The following is a 17,817-nucleotide window of genomic DNA, read 5'->3' as shown; positions in this document are numbered from 1 at the left end:
TACATATTAGTACAACAAGCTATACTGTATACAGTACCTATATTATTTAGCAGCATACTCCAGTGTTGGCTTATATCTAAAAATTATTGGTTTTGTTTTTTTTGCAATGCTAAAACTGACATCTTGAAACAGGTGTATCGCATTTATATTGATTGTTATTTATTACTACCTAAAATGTAAAATATTTATGCATTACTCTTTTTAACAGGCAGTGCCAAAGACTGCCTACTAAAATCTGCTACAGATTTCAGATAAGGTAATATATAGTGTTATAGGCAAAAGAATTCTGAGTATGTGAGTTATGGCTAAAGTTCTTCTTCATGGATTCATATTATATCTTTTCTTAAGGTGAAGTAAAACTATTAATTGCTTAACAATCAGTGTGGAACAATATATAATTGTTCTCTGCCAATTACATTTTTGCTATCGTGGTGAATGTTTTAATAAATGTCAAAACATAAAAAAAGCTTTCAATATTTTTGTACTTCTGGGTGGTATAAACATTGTGTACAGTGAATTAAAATGAGGAAAAAAAAACAAAATATAATAATAGCTTATGTAGAGAAGAAGAATAAGAGAAAAATATTTTTGTGTAGGCTTCAAATGGGTTTACAGAAAAATTCAATGTCCTCAAAGGCGTGTACAGGGTCAAAGAATAGCTATCTTTTATTTGACAAAAAAGAGAAAGGGTTTCGCAATGTTACAGTGAAAGAATGGCCCCTCCAGCACCTGGTGGAAATGTGTGCTTTAAAGAAGAGAGGCCCTGACCTGCTTCTGCATATGCTCTGGATTAATGAGATTTAAAGCTGCCTAAAGCCATTTTTTTGCCAGATACTCAAACATTCACATCATTAAAATACTGTCAAATTATTGCTTTAGTACAGCATAGAAATTGGGGTCACTGGGTAATGGGAGATAATTATTATTCTACTATTAAAAACTGATATTCAAACTAATTGCTTTGTATGATACTTGCACTGCAGAAACTCAAAAATGTAAATCACACTAAGAAAAAGTACCAAATATTTTTTTAAAATATGGACATTAAGTTTAGGAGAAACTTTTAACGGAATGTACTACTTTGTAATAAACATTACAGGACACCTTGTCAGCAGTGTAAATTGTAGCCAGATCTTGTCTGAAGCTAAGCATGTCTGGGGCTGGATTGCACTTAATTCGGCCATTGTCTAATGACACTGTTCTAAAGGATGGGGTCTTGGCACTTGTTCTAAAGGAAGGCTAAATTCCACTTTGACCTTAAACAGTAAATCAGACCATAAGAAAGGTAATAAATGAGAGGAGGACCCCTAGCCCATTTGATAGTAGTTAATTGAATGAAGAATCTTATTGAGACATTTCTTGAAAAAGTAGAGGTTGTACTATGCCTTTGCAATTGTGTTTATTAAGTATGTTTTATCTTGGAGACTTCCAAAATGCTTTGCATCCACTAATTAAATATAACTCTCAGCTGGGTGATGTGTGGCAGCTATCATGAACCACAAGGTTTACAGAACTGTTGACAGCATGTTTTAGAGAGTGAAACAACATAATTCATCATCAAAAGGGTGGAAAAAATGCTTTTGCTTTCACTCAGTGGTATTTGCTATTGCATTTAGAAGCCAGTACTTTCACCAGTAACTACCAGAGTATGTGTCTGCAAGTCAACAAATACTGAGTTCTTCATTGACATAGAAATGGATGACAAAAAACTAAAACAGAAAAGAACCAATAGATATCTTTCAAATAGTAAGCTGACAGTGACTTTCAAAGTGATTACCTGGTCTTTAACAGTTAAAATCAAGTCCAGCCTGAGGTATCCAGTATTTTCAGTGAAATAAAAAGGATATACAGTATGATGCAACTACTGTACTATCCTTAGAATGTAACATTAAAGACAACAGAAGTGACAAGAGGTCTGATACAGACATAATGGGTCTACATCTGATTTCAAATTTCTGCCACAAAGCACTTTCTAAACCATTTATCACAGCCTTCAATATTAAGAATTAATTAAGACACCTAATTGGCTTCTGCATAAATTAACTTAACAACAAAAAATATTCTTAAACTTTTTATATCTACTTTTTACATATTATACTTAGAAAATGTCCATGCCTAACTTTCTTTTTTTATTTTCAGTTCCATCTCTAATTTTCTTATGACAGGAATTGCTCTGCATTGTAAGAACACTTTCCATGCTTCTAAACTGACAAATTTAATGAAAACCAAAAACATGGCCATATGGTTTTCAGAACAGTATTAATAGGGGACATGGACTTTTAATGTACTGTAGGAGTAAAAAAGCAGCCCATGTTTTACTGGCTCAAATTTTGAAATAGTTGTAAATTTTCATTAAGATCAAAGTCATACACTTAGACATATCTTTCCCTCCAGATTTATTCATATCCTCAATGAAATAGGACCAAAAATGTGATATAAGAGAATGACTTACAGATTGAAGACTGCCCTTCTTAAAAAATAAAAAACGTACTGTAATCTTAACAGTATTGCACAAAGAAAAGTAAGATTTCTCATAAATTATTAAAGTGCAGAAGCCACAAAGTGTCACATTTACTCACGCCCCATAGCTAATATTTTGTAAATCCATCTCCGATATGGAATGCACTGACAAAACACCTTCTGTATTTTACTTTGAGGTTCTAGCACTTCTGAAAGGGAATACTGTAGGCAGAATTGTTCTAGGTCCTTTAATCTTTTAGTCTCTTTTTTGAATCATCTTGAGTTTGATTCAATCCAAGTCTGGAGGTTGAGATGGCCAACAATTCAAATAATTCTCAAAGTGTCATTATGTTAAACTGTAATACCTTTACATAAAGCAAAGTTATATTTGTCATCCATTATTATCTGAATTCCAGGAAAAAACAAATGTCACATTTGTTCACTCACTTCAAAGTAATCCTTCAAATAAAGTCCAACAGAAATGCAAAGACATTCTGCTCTTTGAAGTGCAATGGAAGCCTGCAGAACTACTGTATGTACTTTAGGAGCCTCTGAAGTTTTCCATTTTCCCTAGGGTAAAAAAGGTGATAACACATTGAAGACATTCAGTAGTAGCATGCACCATGATGGTTAAGGTCAAGGAGCTCTCCGAATACTGCAGGCAAATGGTCTTTGACTTCCACACATAGCTGAGTCTACAACTTTTAATTTTTTTAACTTAAAAATAGTTTAAGGCTACCGAGACAGTGGTCAGGGAGAAGACACAAATGTGACTTGCTACTGTAGGCTGCTGTCATCAGCTTGACCACATTTGCCCACTGTGAAGTAACGCATAAGGTCTATTTTGTATTCTAGGCTTGTTTTATATCTATGAGTCTCACCAACATTCACCATTTTGGTTCCCTCTGCCAAGAAGCTTAAGCTTGGTCAGAAATTGATATTCCAGTATGACAAGGATTTTATTACTAGCATTTCAGATTAAATAAAATAGTTAACTTTGAACTAAATAAATGTTCACTACTGGCCATTTCAATCTCCACACATTAACATAATGGAACAAAGGTCGGAAAGAATCTAGAACAATTTTGGCTAAATAAATGGTCACAAATCCTACCTGAGAATTGTCAGAACAATATGGGTGCTCTCTTGTTCATGAAATGCATGTCTTAGAATTTACAATTACTGACTACAGGGGTGTGAATAAATGTGACACTTTACTGTTTTTTGGAGTTTATGACTATTACTTTGTTCAATGCAATTCTGTTAAGATTGCAGAATGATTTGTTTTCAGCAGGACACAGTATCCAATCATTCTGTTACATGTGTTTTTTTCTCATGTCTTCGGGGTATGAGTAAATCTGGAGGGCACTGTAGTTTTTCAAACAGTACATAACAAAGTCAATTACAAAACAGACATGCTTCACGTATATCCCAGGTGAATCCACTGCTGTTGAACAGATGGCAAAGTCAGACAAAAAGTGTGCAGATTGATGTTGAAGGCACATCACTTTTGCAAGATTGGTTTGTGAGAATTGCAGTGAACAAAATATAGTTTCTATGTTTTATTACAGAATACTATAACTATTATTTTCCCATATATAAGCAGACAAAGAATGAAACACTAGAATGTGCATATTCTTAAATCTCAAAGTTCCTAAAGACTCGGCTTGTGTTTGCACTGTCATTGTGGTTTTCTTGTTCTAAGCTGTATAATTTGATCTATGAGACAGATCACAGTTGGATGCACGTTTTTCAAGGATGCTATCTGTGTGAATTTAGCATCTGTTCTTTCAGCTAATTTAGTACATCATTCTATGCATCTTTATGCAGGGACCAAGCATTGCCAGATGCTCTGACTTACCCATATGCAAAAAAGTCACTGAATTCCCGACACAGTTTATGAGCAAGTTCTCTCTTCCCGCAAGCCTGGGGGCCTGTCAGGACCAACATCGGATAGGGAGCATCTAAGCTGGGCAGGGTGCTAAAAAAATATAACCCTTTACCTTTAATTGCATATTCTTTCAGTAATGTTAAAGCTGCAGTGATTATACAGTTGTAGACTTACTGTAACTAATGTCTCCTTCTATTTAAATTATAAAGACTGTCGAGGATTAATTTAGAAGAAGCATTACTGATAAGGAAGAACAGTTTCATAAGAAATATTTATTATACTAAATTAAATTAATAAATAATCTTAATATAATATACATATACAGTACATACCAATACTGATACACTGTAGGCAGATACAGATGTGGACACATAAGATACTTTGCCTTTCCACTCAATGATTTAGCTAGGCAAATTTTTGTTATGTTTACAACATTAGACATCTAAGGGTATTTTCAACCAGAGCTGTCCTGTAGCCAACATACTTTGGAAATAAACCTTTTAACTCCTGTAAGCTAACAAGTTCTGAATTTTTGACATTTTTTCCCAGGTTACTATACATACAGTAATCAATGGATTAGCAGCTTTGCTTTATTAATACGTATTAAAGGTTGTCTTGAACTGATGGCAATTATGGTAAACTTGTTGGAATAGTCAATGCCTGGCTGCCCCCTACAGTTAAAAACTAACAGATACTGTACTTCTTACCTGTCGTAGATTAACTGTGGCTGCATTATCTGATATACCACATGTGTCATATGATCTCGGGCAGCAATTACTTCAGGAGGTGGGTCATATTTATTGACAGCTGCAACCTGAAATGACATAGACAACTGTCTATAAGGAAACATAACTATAGAACTCTGTTTTCTCTAAATCAGTGTTCATCTTTATTTTATGCAAAGGAACAAGTAATAGGTTTATTCCATGCTGAAAAAAAGAAGAAGAAAGAGAACACAACGTTTCGGCCGTGGAGCCTTCTTCAGGTGTCACCTGAAGAAGGCTCCACGGCCGAAACGTTGTGTTCTCTTTCTTCTTCTTTTTTTCAGCATGGAATAAACCTATTACTTGTTCCTTTGCAGCCTACGCATGCTGACGCAGCTACCCACCTGAACTACAATCTTTATTTTATGTTCACTTGAAATTTTAAAGCCTTTATTATGTGACATTGGAATATGTTTCCACCTGGAAGGTAGGAAGTTACAGGATCATTTTTTATTGTGTAGTGTAGTCTAGCATATACAGTACAATAAAATTAATATATAAGAGCCTTAAATCAAAAGTATTATATACAAAATGTATTCTCTAAAAGAAATACTTGAAATGGCACAGTAACATATATAAAAAAATACTGTGAGAAAATACATTATGTGTATGCAGATTACCTTTTCTTCAGCTTTCACTCTCTCTTGATCCAAGTGGGTCAGTCTTTGTAGTAGAAAGAGCACAGAGAGTCGGTAATCAGGTTGCTCCTAAGAATGACATTATATTGTTAGCTTTTTAACATTAAATGATGTTATTAAAAAAATCAAATGAAAATAAAGCACTTTTTTAACACAAATCTTAAGCTGCTTTTCTTAACAAAAAATGGATATTTAAGATATACAATACTATTTTTTGTTTTTGGTTCCAATTTAAAGAACACACAGAACAGCTGAAATGCATCATCTGTCTAGTTGAAAAATGTTGTGTGCAGAGAAACAACACAACCTTCATAATGAAATTAAAATGGAAATTTAGACAGGTTATACAAGCCCAAAAGCTACCAGTGTTAATCTTATAAACAGCTGTGATGGGAATTTTAATGATTACGTATGTCAGGACTTTAGTTTAATGCCTTCACCAGAGAATTGCACCTCATACAGCATGTCACCATTGGAGCATTGGTTTGGAAATTCAGGTCCAGAGGAAATAATGTCACCTACACATACTCCAGCAGCAACCTGATTTTCCTTAGAAGTCTCCCATCCTAATACTTAATTAGACCTAGCTTTGCTTCTGAGATTGGACAAAAATATTGGGCTTCTAGTTGGTAACACTGCTATTAAATGTTATAAGGTAAAAAGAAGCTTTGATTGATTGTTCTGTTTTCAAGTCCTTCCTTATCCTAAATTGTTACCAGGTATTACACTTGCAATTTTTGTGATTTTAACATTTTCTGCAATGCTGCCTGTCAACTTCATTATAGTTACTAACCTGAATGGGGTTTCTCAGTAGATTAAGGTCCCGAAGTAGAGGAAGATCATGAATGTGTCTGACTTCATCTATTTCACTTATCTGCTTTGTTTTGAAAAAGTTCTGATGAATACCTTGAGACTTGCAAACATTCATTTAAACATATTGCTTAAACCATCAATACATTTCATACTACAAACACAAGGTCAGGTGAAGACTAGGTGAAGGTCAAACATGTCAATTATGTAAACAATAAACTTTTAAGGGGATGTACTTTTTACACTAGCGTTATGTGTGTCTAAATGGAAAATAAAAGGAAATAACATATCATTTGTAATATAAATACATAGGTATCAAGAGAATCTAGCTTCCAACATCAATATGTTCCAGATTTGTTGGTTTCATAAGTATATTTTAATGTATATACAGCATAATATTTAATTTTGTTAGGGAGCTTACATGGTCTTTGGAATTGATAGTCTAAAACTTCCATAGATTCAACAATCTCCTACATATACTGTATAAATCTTATAAATACAAATTTACAAAAAAAAAACAGAAGCATACAACCTGGTTGCTCTCAAGATTGATGGTTTCAAGGAGATCATGATTCTGAAGCCCGCACAGACTCTGGATCTTATTAAAGGACAAGTCCAAAGCTTGCAGATTTTGAAGGTTCTCCAGATTTTCAATTTTCTGTATTTGATTACCCCTCTGTGATTTAACAAACAAAACATGCACTTGATGAAATCAGCAACTGTGCACTGATGAGGCCTTTAAAGTCTGACCGAGTGCCAACTTTAATTCCCAGGTAATCTGATGGATGACAGTTAGGAGCTGGAGTTGTGCCAGTGTGACTTCTCAACATGTTGGTTTACTTGTATTTTGACCCTCTCTGTCACAGGGCTATGAATTTTAATCCCAGCCCCTGTCAGTCAGGCTGTCATTTAAACTCAAGTTCTAGCCAAAGAACTCGCATAATTCTTGACGACGAACAGCAGGGGGCTGGTGACCATCCAGCCCTCAAAACTCTGGAGTTATTTCCTCACTGACGGCCCAAGACTGGACACTGACAGGGGCTGGCTGTGAGAAAGCTTGAATGAACTCCAGGTTTACTTTCCCCAGTAGCAGGTACCAAGGGTGATCGTTAATGAAGCGCTTCCAATATCTGATTTAGAAGAATTATTCCGATAAAGGGCAACCAAAATGTAATTAGAATTGCGAGGTGCTGGATACATGCTGACATGCCATATGGTTGCATTTATCACAGACCCTTGTTTAAAAAAAGAGTTTAGCACTGTGTAAAGTATGCAAAACTTCAAGAAGATGTCATCTTATTTCAACTTACAAATAAACGTGTTTTTTATCTTCAAAAATACAATTCAATACAGTTTTGCATATCAAATATACTGTAGACTCTGTTACTTAGAGTATGATCGACCATGTCTAAAAGAAAATATACAGTACATACAGTTAATATTTCTAATATGTTAATGTAGTGTTAAAATGTAAAGGATTTCTATCTTTCTGGGTGCAGGGACACTGGGGTGGGTTAATGCAAGAATATTTACTGTATTTGGAATAAAAAGAATGTACTAGCTTTTAAAATCTATCAAGTAAAAATGTATCAAGGGCATACTAAAGGAAATGATTAAAGCTTAAGGAAATCTTTGTCAAGCTGTACAAAAAGTAGGAAAACTAGTGATTTCAAGACATAAAGATAATACAATAATCAATATTGTAACCTATTAATATCTGGGATATTAAATCTTCATCTGCGATTAGATTTAAAACATAAGACAATTAATTCTACTGACAAGAGGATGACAACCAGGATTGCATTTACTTATTGTTTAATGCAACCATTTCTCTTATTTAATCAATAACATTATTTTAATTAAAATTTTTAATTAAAATGTCCCATGAAATCTACAAAAATACAGAATCAAATACCTTACCATGAAGAAGAATTGCTGAGGCTTTAGAAATTAGACGACTATCTAAAGAACATATTTAGCTCAGAGTGTAAAGGAAAGTACTTCAGGACTTACCAGCCAGAGTTCTTTAATAGGCAGATTGTCTAATCCATCTATATGTGAAATCCTATTACTTCCCAGACTGAGATGAGTTAGGCTGCTACACTTTTCCAAGCCTTTAATTTCGACAAACTCATTGTCTGTCAGATTTTGAGAAGTGTTAAGAAAAAGATTACAAGTTCCAGGTATGTCAGTGATATTTATTATAAGTCTTGCAAGCGTCTTAAAGTGACTCAGTCTGTCAGCCACTTATTACTGAGAACCATACTGATAATTTCATTGCTTAGAAAGAGTAAAAAATTGACAGTGGTGGAATCCAGTTTACATTTCTAAATAACTGGAACATCAGCCTGTATTTTTATTAATATTACAAGTAAGGAAATACATAAAATTCTAGTTATTAGATAAAAGAGTTAGATAAAAGAAGAATCATTACCATCACACCAAAAATGACAGTACATTTACCAAATATTTGCAAGGTTTCCTTTTGTACTTTATAGAAAAACAAAAATAGATATATGTGCTGTAGCATCTTTTCTTCTAATAAAGGATACAATCCAGAATAAGCTTACTCAGAGATGAGTAAACAGATAAATCCTTCATTTCAGACATCCGGTTGTATGAAAAATCTACTTCCTGTAACAAAAAAATATTAATTAACTCAGTTTTCTTTGGAAACTGCATTGAAAAGGTTATCTATGATCGATGAAAGCATAAAGTCATCCTTTCCTTGCCCTTTTCCTCCAATTAATTAAAAGCAACCATCAAGAACAAAGCAGATACACATAGACTTCTTGAATCAGATCAGTGGTTTCTTGTTGGTAGCTATGGCAACGAAGATACAAGCAAGGGACATTCAAAAACAATGTTCAAAATAAATAGAATATTTTATGAAGACCCAAACTACAAGAGGATTGGATAAAAAGCTAACTGCTTGCTTTCTAAATTCATTTAGATATGCACGACAAAATAAGTGATTAAAAATGACTGCAGATCAAAGACAAACTTTCTCATTTATGAACTGAAAGATGTGAACAAATATACTACCTATGCTGAAGCAGGAGTAAGCTAATGTTTCTGTAACAATATTTACTGATCTACCAGTAGGAGTGCACAGATATTTCTATAAATAAAGATTTTTGCATGTTGCAATACATTGCAAATATTTAAAGTTTATCCTGAGTGTCTTTTTATGAGGTTAATTCCTTGTATAAAGAACTTACCGTGAGATTTTTTGGTGGCTCAAATCCAAAATATTCTTCAAGTTCATTATGAGAAGCATCAAGTTTGATTAGATATGGCATATAGCTAACACAGGATAAATCTAAAAAAAAATCAATATATAGTATATTAGTTATGAGCATTTTACATATTTTATTCTTCAATTCTTTTAGCATTTCTTTACAGATATTACAATATCAGAAATATGAAAGATTGATTTAAGAGTAATCATTGTATTTTTTTAATTTCCCATGTTGAAAACTAAGGATAATTTAAAATTAGAATGTTTTAAACCATACCTTGAATCTTATTGTGTGAAAGTTCAAGCTTTTGTAGATGGACATAATTGCACAAAATAGATATGTCTCGTAGATTTCGCCCCTACAGAAACAAGTAAGAGTTAATTCAAACACATTTACATATGGTTAAAGCATGTTGAAAACACATGCACTATTAATGCACACAGATTTGTGAAGACAAATAAATATTTATTTAATAAAAAAATTATTTCAGTTCTCTCCTCTTGAAGTTTTCTCATAATTTCACAGGAATGAGATTTTCAAATATATTATTTACTATTAATCAGTGTCAGAAGGAGACATTTTAGGAGGTAGTTAATATGTGTGGAGAAAGATATATTTAAATAAAAAATAACAGGCCTCGCTTAAAAGCATTTCTAATAGTTGCAAATGATACCTATGTTAAACATGGTGAAGTAGTCAGTAGGTTAGTGGAAATACAGATTTCTGTCACTTCTGTAAGTGTGTGAAGTCTTTGCCTCTACAATCCTCTAATCCTCCACATGCAGAATGTTTATTTGTTAGCAGTTTGAGACACATACAGGAATTTCTTCAAATTGGTTTTCAGCATTTAAAGCACTCACAAAGGGCCTTAAAGCAGGATACACATTCTATAATTTTGCTCTAAGTTATGAAATACCCATCCACTGTCCGAAAGCTGTTTAGCTGCCCCTGGTAAGGGTCACTGGAAGTACAGGACACAAGGCAGGACTACATCCTGGAAGTGATAAAGGTCACTTGCAAGGCACACACACATTTCAGAGATACCCACTGTCTCTGGAAGGTGAGAGGAAAGTGGAGCACCTTGTGAAAACCCATGTGAACACTGGAGAATGTGCAAACTACACAGAAGGCTACCCAATCTGGAACTGAACACCGGACCCAAGAGCTGTGGGACAGCATTCTACCACCACAGTGATGTAAAAACATCTACTCCTCAGATTGAAGTAATTATTTATGTTTAATTTTGGATGCTTAATATAGGTTTTTATACACAAGACCCTACCATAAAGTAGTAAAGTTTACCCGAGCCACAGTTTTAAACTATAATAAAAAGAAAATCATTAAAATCTTTACACTTTTTAAATTGTACTCATATTGTACTTTGTTAATAACATACTGACTTTCAATGTTTCTTGGAGCTTGATATAATTTGTGTGCATGTTATTGTTACTGTTCAATCTACAGTAAATGAGCTACTGTATTATCACATTCACTTCACTGTACACAACACATACAGTACAAAAGCATCCCCATGCAACACTGACTATCATAAGCATCTGCATTTCCTTCTAAGTACATTCAATTGTGGTTTATTGGTTAAAAACAGATTAATAACTTTCATCAATGGCATGAAACTACACAAATGTATACTTCACTACTCAGTTATAATTATAAGAAAGATGTCTGAGACTCCTCTGCCTCTGCTTTTGAAGCCCTATAAATATCTGCAGTTCTTGTCCTTTCACGTTTACTAAAGCAGCTAGCGTACCTGGCTGTTTGATAACTTAGAAGCTACCATCCTTTGAAAAAAAGCAAATTACAAATAAAAATCTTCTTTTAGGCAGTTTCAATGAAGGAACATAAAATGTTTTCTAAATCTCTAAACCGAACCGTGCTACAGTACAAATCATTTAGGGATCATTCTCTTAAAAGTAATTTATAACTGTAGTAAGCAGAAACATCCCACTTTTTACTTCTGCTTACATAGGCTATATTTTCATGATTACAAGGCATGTAATCAATAAAGAGAAGGGAAGAATGAAGAGAGAGAGAAAGGGTGGAAGAAGATCTACAACTCAGATAATTATGCTCATGCATTAAAATAAAACTTTTTTTTTTTTGCTTTTTGTATTAATGTATTTTCTGTCTTCCCTGTGTATCCCCAATATACAAAATCCTTTACTACTTTTACCTGTGATGCACTCTTAAGGTCACCGATTGAAATTTTGGGTTCAATTGAAAATTAGGTCACTCTTCCGAAAGATACATTCAATCCTAGTGCTCATGCTGGAATACAGACCTAAACATGATTCTAAAAACAAAATAAAGAGCACTGCAAAACCTCAGCTCTAGAGCAAAGTGGAGTGCCAGAAGTCAAATTAGAGCCCTCTGTGTTAGAAATACTATTCCATGAAGACATTAATACCATTTACATGCGAAAGTGTACAGTGTCCTGAAGAGAGTACACCAGGAGTTCCAGGTCAGTTGTTTGTGCAGAATTCGTTAGGCTTTTTACTTTTTACCTATAAAAGCATCCTACTTGCCTTAAACGGAGGCATCAAGGAAGCTTGCAAGTATCTAAGGCTTCTTCCAAAAGTGGCATTTATAGACACTTTTGGTCATCAGAGACAGCCCTGGAAGAAACCTTTAACACATGGGTTTCCAGTCTTTGTCCCAGAGAACCAGTGTGTCTGCAGGTTTTCTAGATCTCTTTAAAGCAACAGCCCCTGTAGGGTTGGGAAAAGCTGCTAAATTGGTCAAATTCAGGCAGTAACCACTAGGGTTAGCTCATTAAGAGCTGAGCTGGAATGAAACCCTGCAGACACACTGGAGCTCCAGGAACAGGTGTAAAACTTTTCATCTGAGATATTCTAAACTCAAACTTTAACTGTTAAACTGTTAAACTGGTAAACCGGTAAAATCAGATTTTGCTTTTATCAACAGCAATATCATATACTGTATACTGCACTTACAGTACATACTGTTTTGCATTGTGATGCAGTATATGTAACCAAAACTTTGTTGTTAACAAAAGCATTTTATTTTATATCTCAGCATAATTGCTGTACTACAATTTATCTTTCATGTCTCTTGCAGTTCATTCCCTACAGAAAGACCATTAGCTTTTCTCTTCTACCATACTAAGGTCCCCTATGACAAAAACTTGATTGTTTCAGCTTATTATCCCAGTCTTTTTTGGCAGAGGACCAAAGCCCCAATACCTTTTGGGGCATATAAAATATAAAAAGAAGACTTTTGTAAAGGAAGTACTGTATGATTGATCACTGTGTCAAAAGACCAGAATATTAAGAAGCAGCCATTATAGAAGCAGCAAAAACTTTAACACGATTTTAGCAGAATTATGTTAGTTTACATTTTACACAACAAGGAGGGCCACGTAAGTCAGTACAGTCCTACAGTAGGAACACATTATAATTGTTAGGCTATGCTACAGTATATGATGAACTGACTCACTGGTAATGAAAGGTGCAGATAGACATGTTCCAGTCCAGATGCAGAATTCCCCAAGCTTGATAACCCGCTAGAAACATCTTCTTCAGTTAATTGAGCAACCTCCTTAAAAACATGTTAAAAAACAGTGATGGGTGAAGCAAGCAAGCAAGCCACTGCTCTAAACAGTTCCTTATGCAGCCGTTTCTTAACCTCATCCTACCCAGGTGTACAGCAGGGGCGATACCTGTGCTTGATAACAGGGTGTGTCTAAACAGGAAGGTATTTTTGGTTATAAATGCTAAATAACTCATAAATACTTATAAAACTACTGAGCACCATAAGCTGCATTCGTGATTACCTATATATACGCAAAGCGTTTATGCGTTATGCATGTTGCCTTATACCAGTTTGGATTTTTACAAAAAAAAACGGACAAACTGAGTTTATAGAATATTTTTTGTTCGTTTCATAGGCATTTGTTGATCTTATATATTACCTCCTTCATGGCTGGCTCTTCTTCCCCAGAGCTGGAGTATTCTGGAGGCTCTCTGAGACTGCGGGGACTCTCGAGTACCTCAGGCGTGTCTGAACGGAGCACAGTGTCTACTTTCTCCTGCATCACCAGAGGCCCCATGGCAATAGCAGTGCCACTAGGAGAAACAGGAGAAAGGCAGGGGCTCCCAAGCCCCACTATGGAATTAGCCGCCGAAACTTGCATTCTAGACGTGTATTTTCAGAATTAATTCTGCTGGCATTATGTTGACGCGGCTCACCCGAGCCAAAAAAGAAACTCTCAAACCGAGTCCCACTGTGTACTATACTGTTGCCAAGCAACAACACAACGATGGGGCTGAGGAAGGCGAACTGAATGCCGGGACTTGTAGTTTCTGGGAATTAAAACAGAGGCGGAAAGCTTGGAAAGGAGTTAGTTTAACGTTGTGACAAGTCCCGTGTAAACATCATGTTGGACGTTTTTCTTTAAGGTGATGTTGTTGTTTTTTCCCACTATGGGGATTACTAAATCACTAAACACTGTAGAACGTTTTATCAATGAATAATAGATTGTATTGTCAAGAGACGTATTTAGTGGTTTATTAGACTTATGCACATTATCTTTAGAAGGAAATATTCGACTTAGAAAAAAAGATTTTATGACGGTACTTTGAAGCATACTGTATACTCGTGGTTAACTAAAGAAAAGTGTTTCTGTGGATACCATTATATGGCAATAAACCAGTAAACAATATTCATTATACAACATATTCATTTTACTTACATTATAAAACCAAATTTAGAGGTGGATCGAAATGTGTTTCAGATACTAGTGTGCTGGCGTGCTTTCCTTGCCTTTAGACCCTTTGTGCTCGCACCAAATTAACAAATGAGACGTACAGTAACACGGCAGGCACGTCCGAAATGAACAGGTGGAACCTGAACCGTTGCCTTGAGAGACGAGCCTAAAATGATTCGTTGAATATCTGTTTTTATCATAATAATAATAATAATAATAATGTAACATAACGGGGGCTCAGGCGGGCGCCCTTGCCGCATCTGGTCGGCCCCATCCCGACTGGAGGCTCGAACCCGGGACTTCCGCGTCTCTCTGCAGCGACCTAGCCCCGTGAGCTAAATAGAGATTTTTCTACAGCTCAGTAGCTGTGGTCCTGCTATCACAGGGAAGGGCGGTGACGTCACCCGGTGACTCTGGTATGCCGGCTCTTACATACAGTGCTTGTCGGCCGTAGGCGTTACACTCTCCCCCGCTTAAAGGGCTATCCCACCCCGCTTCTGACACCAATGTAACGCAACGGGGGCTCAGGCGGGCGCCCTTGCCGCATCTAGTCGGCACCATCCCGACTGGAGGCTCGAACCCGGGACTTCCGCGTCTCTCTGCAGCGACCTAGCCCCGTGAGCTAAAGAGAGCGCCCGCCTGAGCCCCCGTTGCGTTATAATAAGAATAAGAATAAGAATTTCTTACAATTTCTTGACACTCCACTCAAAGCGTTTTACAGGTAATGGGGACTCCCCTCCACCACCAATGTACAGCCCCACCAATGGCAGCCAGTACTCTCACCGTGGGGAGGAAAACAGAGTGAATTTATAGATTTTAAGGAGGCCATGATTGGTAAAGGCCAATGGGAAAAAGGGGTTACACCCCTACTCTTGTCGAGTAATACCCTGGGATTTTTAATGACCACAGAGAGTCAGGACCTTGATTTTACACCTCATCCGAAGGACAGCATCTTTTTACAGTATAGTGTCCCTGTCACTATACAGGGGCATTAGGACCCAAATGGACCGCAGGGTGAGCACCCCCTGCTGGCCCCACTAACACCTCTTCCAGCAGCAACTTTAGTTTTTCCCCAAGAGGTCTCCCATCCAGGTACTGGCCAGGCTCAAATCAGCAGAGCTTCAGTGAGTAGCCAGCTGTGAGTTGCAGGGTGATATGGCTGCTGGCCATGTTTATGGATTTAGAGTACTGCTACAGACGTGCAATATATTTTATTTTTATTCGTTATTCGTTAACGTTGTTCGTTTTATGTTTAATAAAAGTCTTCATCCTGAACGCAACTGCGGGGAAGCAAAAGGTAAAAGTAATCCAGTGAATATTAAGTGTTGGCAGCATTGTGTGTTTGTACGGGGCCTCAGAATGCAGTAATATTAACCCCAGTTAAATCCATGAGAATTCTGGCGTTCTTTGACAGTAAGGTTTATTCAATGAAACGGCGAAGCTAATTTTATTCCCTACGGAAATAACAACTACAGAAATATTAGGTTTCGTCGATGAAAAGACGTGTCTTATACGAACATATATATATATATCACTTAATATGCAAAATCATGTAGCGCATTAAAAATATGATCTATTTAAATAAACAATGCCCTATATGCTAATTAAATCGCGCAAGGTGATTACGTTGCGATCTCAAGCAGAAAAGTTATTATATACACATTATAATGTATAATAATAATGTTTCTTTATTAGCCCTATACAATTTCTTGCATTAGGAATTCGTCTTTTCGCATACCCCAGCTTTTTTCTCCAAGGAGACACAGACAGGGAGAGAAGCTTGGGGTCAGAGCGCAAGGGATTTGCCATTGTACGGCGCCCCTGGAGCAGTTGGGGTTAAGGGACTTGCTCAGGGGCCCAACGGAGTAGGATTCCTCAGCCAGCCATGGGATACAAACCAGCAACCTTCCAGTCACAGGCGCAGATCCTTAGCCAAAGAGCCACCACTCCACCCATATACGTATGTGTAAGGAATAGCAATAATAATAGTTGTTATTATTAATAATAATTATTATTACTGTATATCTTGTACTATTTTAATAAGAATATACTACTTTTGTACAGTAAGGGCATATTGGGCTATACCGTCAAGGGTGGTACAGCAGTTAGCATTGTTGCCTTTTTTCACTGACCTCCCTGGTCCTCAGTTACACCTGGGCAGGCAGCTGTCAGCATCCCCGTTTGGCCCCTAAGGACCAACCCATTCGCACGGGGACTCACCGCATCCAAAACTGCCAGGTGAGCTCCTTACTTTAGATCAGATAAGGTGCAGGCACAGTAAATGGATTAAACAAGGACGATCACCTTTTAAGAACTTTTTTTTTATAAATTAGTAGAGATTTTATGTTTTGTTAGAGTATACACTCATCGTAAGATTAATGTGTATTGTCCAATAAAGTTTATTTTCAATAAAAAAACATACGATAAGATAAGCGATAACAGAGCGGTAGAGTGTCTGAGTGCAGATCAAGAGGCCCCTGGCACAAATGCAGGTGCACCCTCAGTCCTTATCAATCAATTCCTGTTTAGTGCTCCGATTGTTGAGCTAACGCTTGAATTGAAGCGCTACTGTCTTGCTTCATTGCCGCTAGGGCACTGACTAGGCAGGGGATTGTTTTTTTCCTCCTCTTTAATTCACATTGAGCCGGACTTTCTCTCCTCATCAGCACACCCGTCTCAGAAACAAAGGTAAACCTGGCCTTCCCAGAATTCCGGTACCAGCTCCTACAGCTCGGCTCGCCATTCATGCAGCTCAGTCTCTATCCGGCAGGGACCGGATCAGAACAAGAATGTGCTGAATTGCATTTGAAACATGTTTTGTACTTCACAATATAAGGAAAAAAAATATTTCTGCATGTTTTTTAAACTATTTTCAGTGCTTCATTAGAAGTTAGCTTTACTATTAGGTGCAAACCTTAGGACTGTATTAACTGTAAATGAAACGGGGTTAGACTACCATCTGTTCCAGTGTGCAATCGAATCGGAAAAATAGGTGTAAACATCATGTGTACATACTGTATATTTTTGTGTGTTGCTTATTTTTAGTTTGCCTATTGGTTATTCATTATGTACTGTATATATTATGATGTAGATTATGATTAACATCTTTAACAGAAGAAATTCAATGTTCACAGTGCCAACACACATAGTACTAAGGCAAAAAAGGGTTGTCACCAATCAGGTTGACCAAAAAGACATCTTTCAAGACAGCTTCTCTCCATCTGAAAAACATTATATTCAAAAAAGGTAGGAAATGGAGGTTTTGTCT

General features: G+C 36.3%; 1 protein-coding gene across 2 annotated transcripts in view; it reads right to left on the bottom strand.

The window, feature by feature from the left end:
* Positions 1 to 14,684, bottom strand: part of lrguk (leucine-rich repeats and guanylate kinase domain containing) — a 38,587-nt gene extending 23,903 nt beyond the window's left edge. Inside the window, exons 1-11 of one of the 2 annotated variants that reach the window (XM_006633334.3) lie at positions 13,755 to 14,684; positions 13,280 to 13,381; positions 10,082 to 10,163; positions 9,785 to 9,885; positions 9,116 to 9,197; positions 8,577 to 8,701; positions 7,096 to 7,239; positions 6,547 to 6,627; positions 5,736 to 5,822; positions 5,059 to 5,165; positions 4,322 to 4,441 (exon numbers count right to left, since the gene is read on the bottom strand). In XM_006633334.3, the coding sequence (XP_006633397.2) occupies positions 4,322 to 4,441; positions 5,059 to 5,165; positions 5,736 to 5,822; positions 6,547 to 6,627; positions 7,096 to 7,239; positions 8,577 to 8,701; positions 9,116 to 9,197; positions 9,785 to 9,885; positions 10,082 to 10,163; positions 13,280 to 13,381; positions 13,755 to 13,976 (1,253 nt within the window). In that variant the 5' untranslated portion in view covers positions 13,977 to 14,684. Of the gene's footprint in view, positions 1 to 4,321; positions 4,442 to 5,058; positions 5,166 to 5,735; positions 5,823 to 6,546; positions 6,628 to 7,095; positions 7,240 to 8,576; positions 8,702 to 9,115; positions 9,198 to 9,784; positions 9,886 to 10,081; positions 10,164 to 13,279; positions 13,382 to 13,754 lie in introns of those variants that run through there. The other variant, XM_015352414.2, reaches the window with a different exon arrangement.
* Between the last annotated feature and the right edge of the window lie 3,133 nt (positions 14,685 to 17,817).

Source organism: Lepisosteus oculatus, chromosome 7 (genome assembly GCF_040954835.1).
Source record: "Lepisosteus oculatus isolate fLepOcu1 chromosome 7, fLepOcu1.hap2, whole genome shotgun sequence".
NCBI classification, from domain to species: domain Eukaryota; kingdom Metazoa; phylum Chordata; class Actinopteri; order Semionotiformes; family Lepisosteidae; genus Lepisosteus; species Lepisosteus oculatus.
Note: the sequence above shows the minus strand (reverse complement) of the source record. Positions and strands in the feature narration are given on the sequence as shown.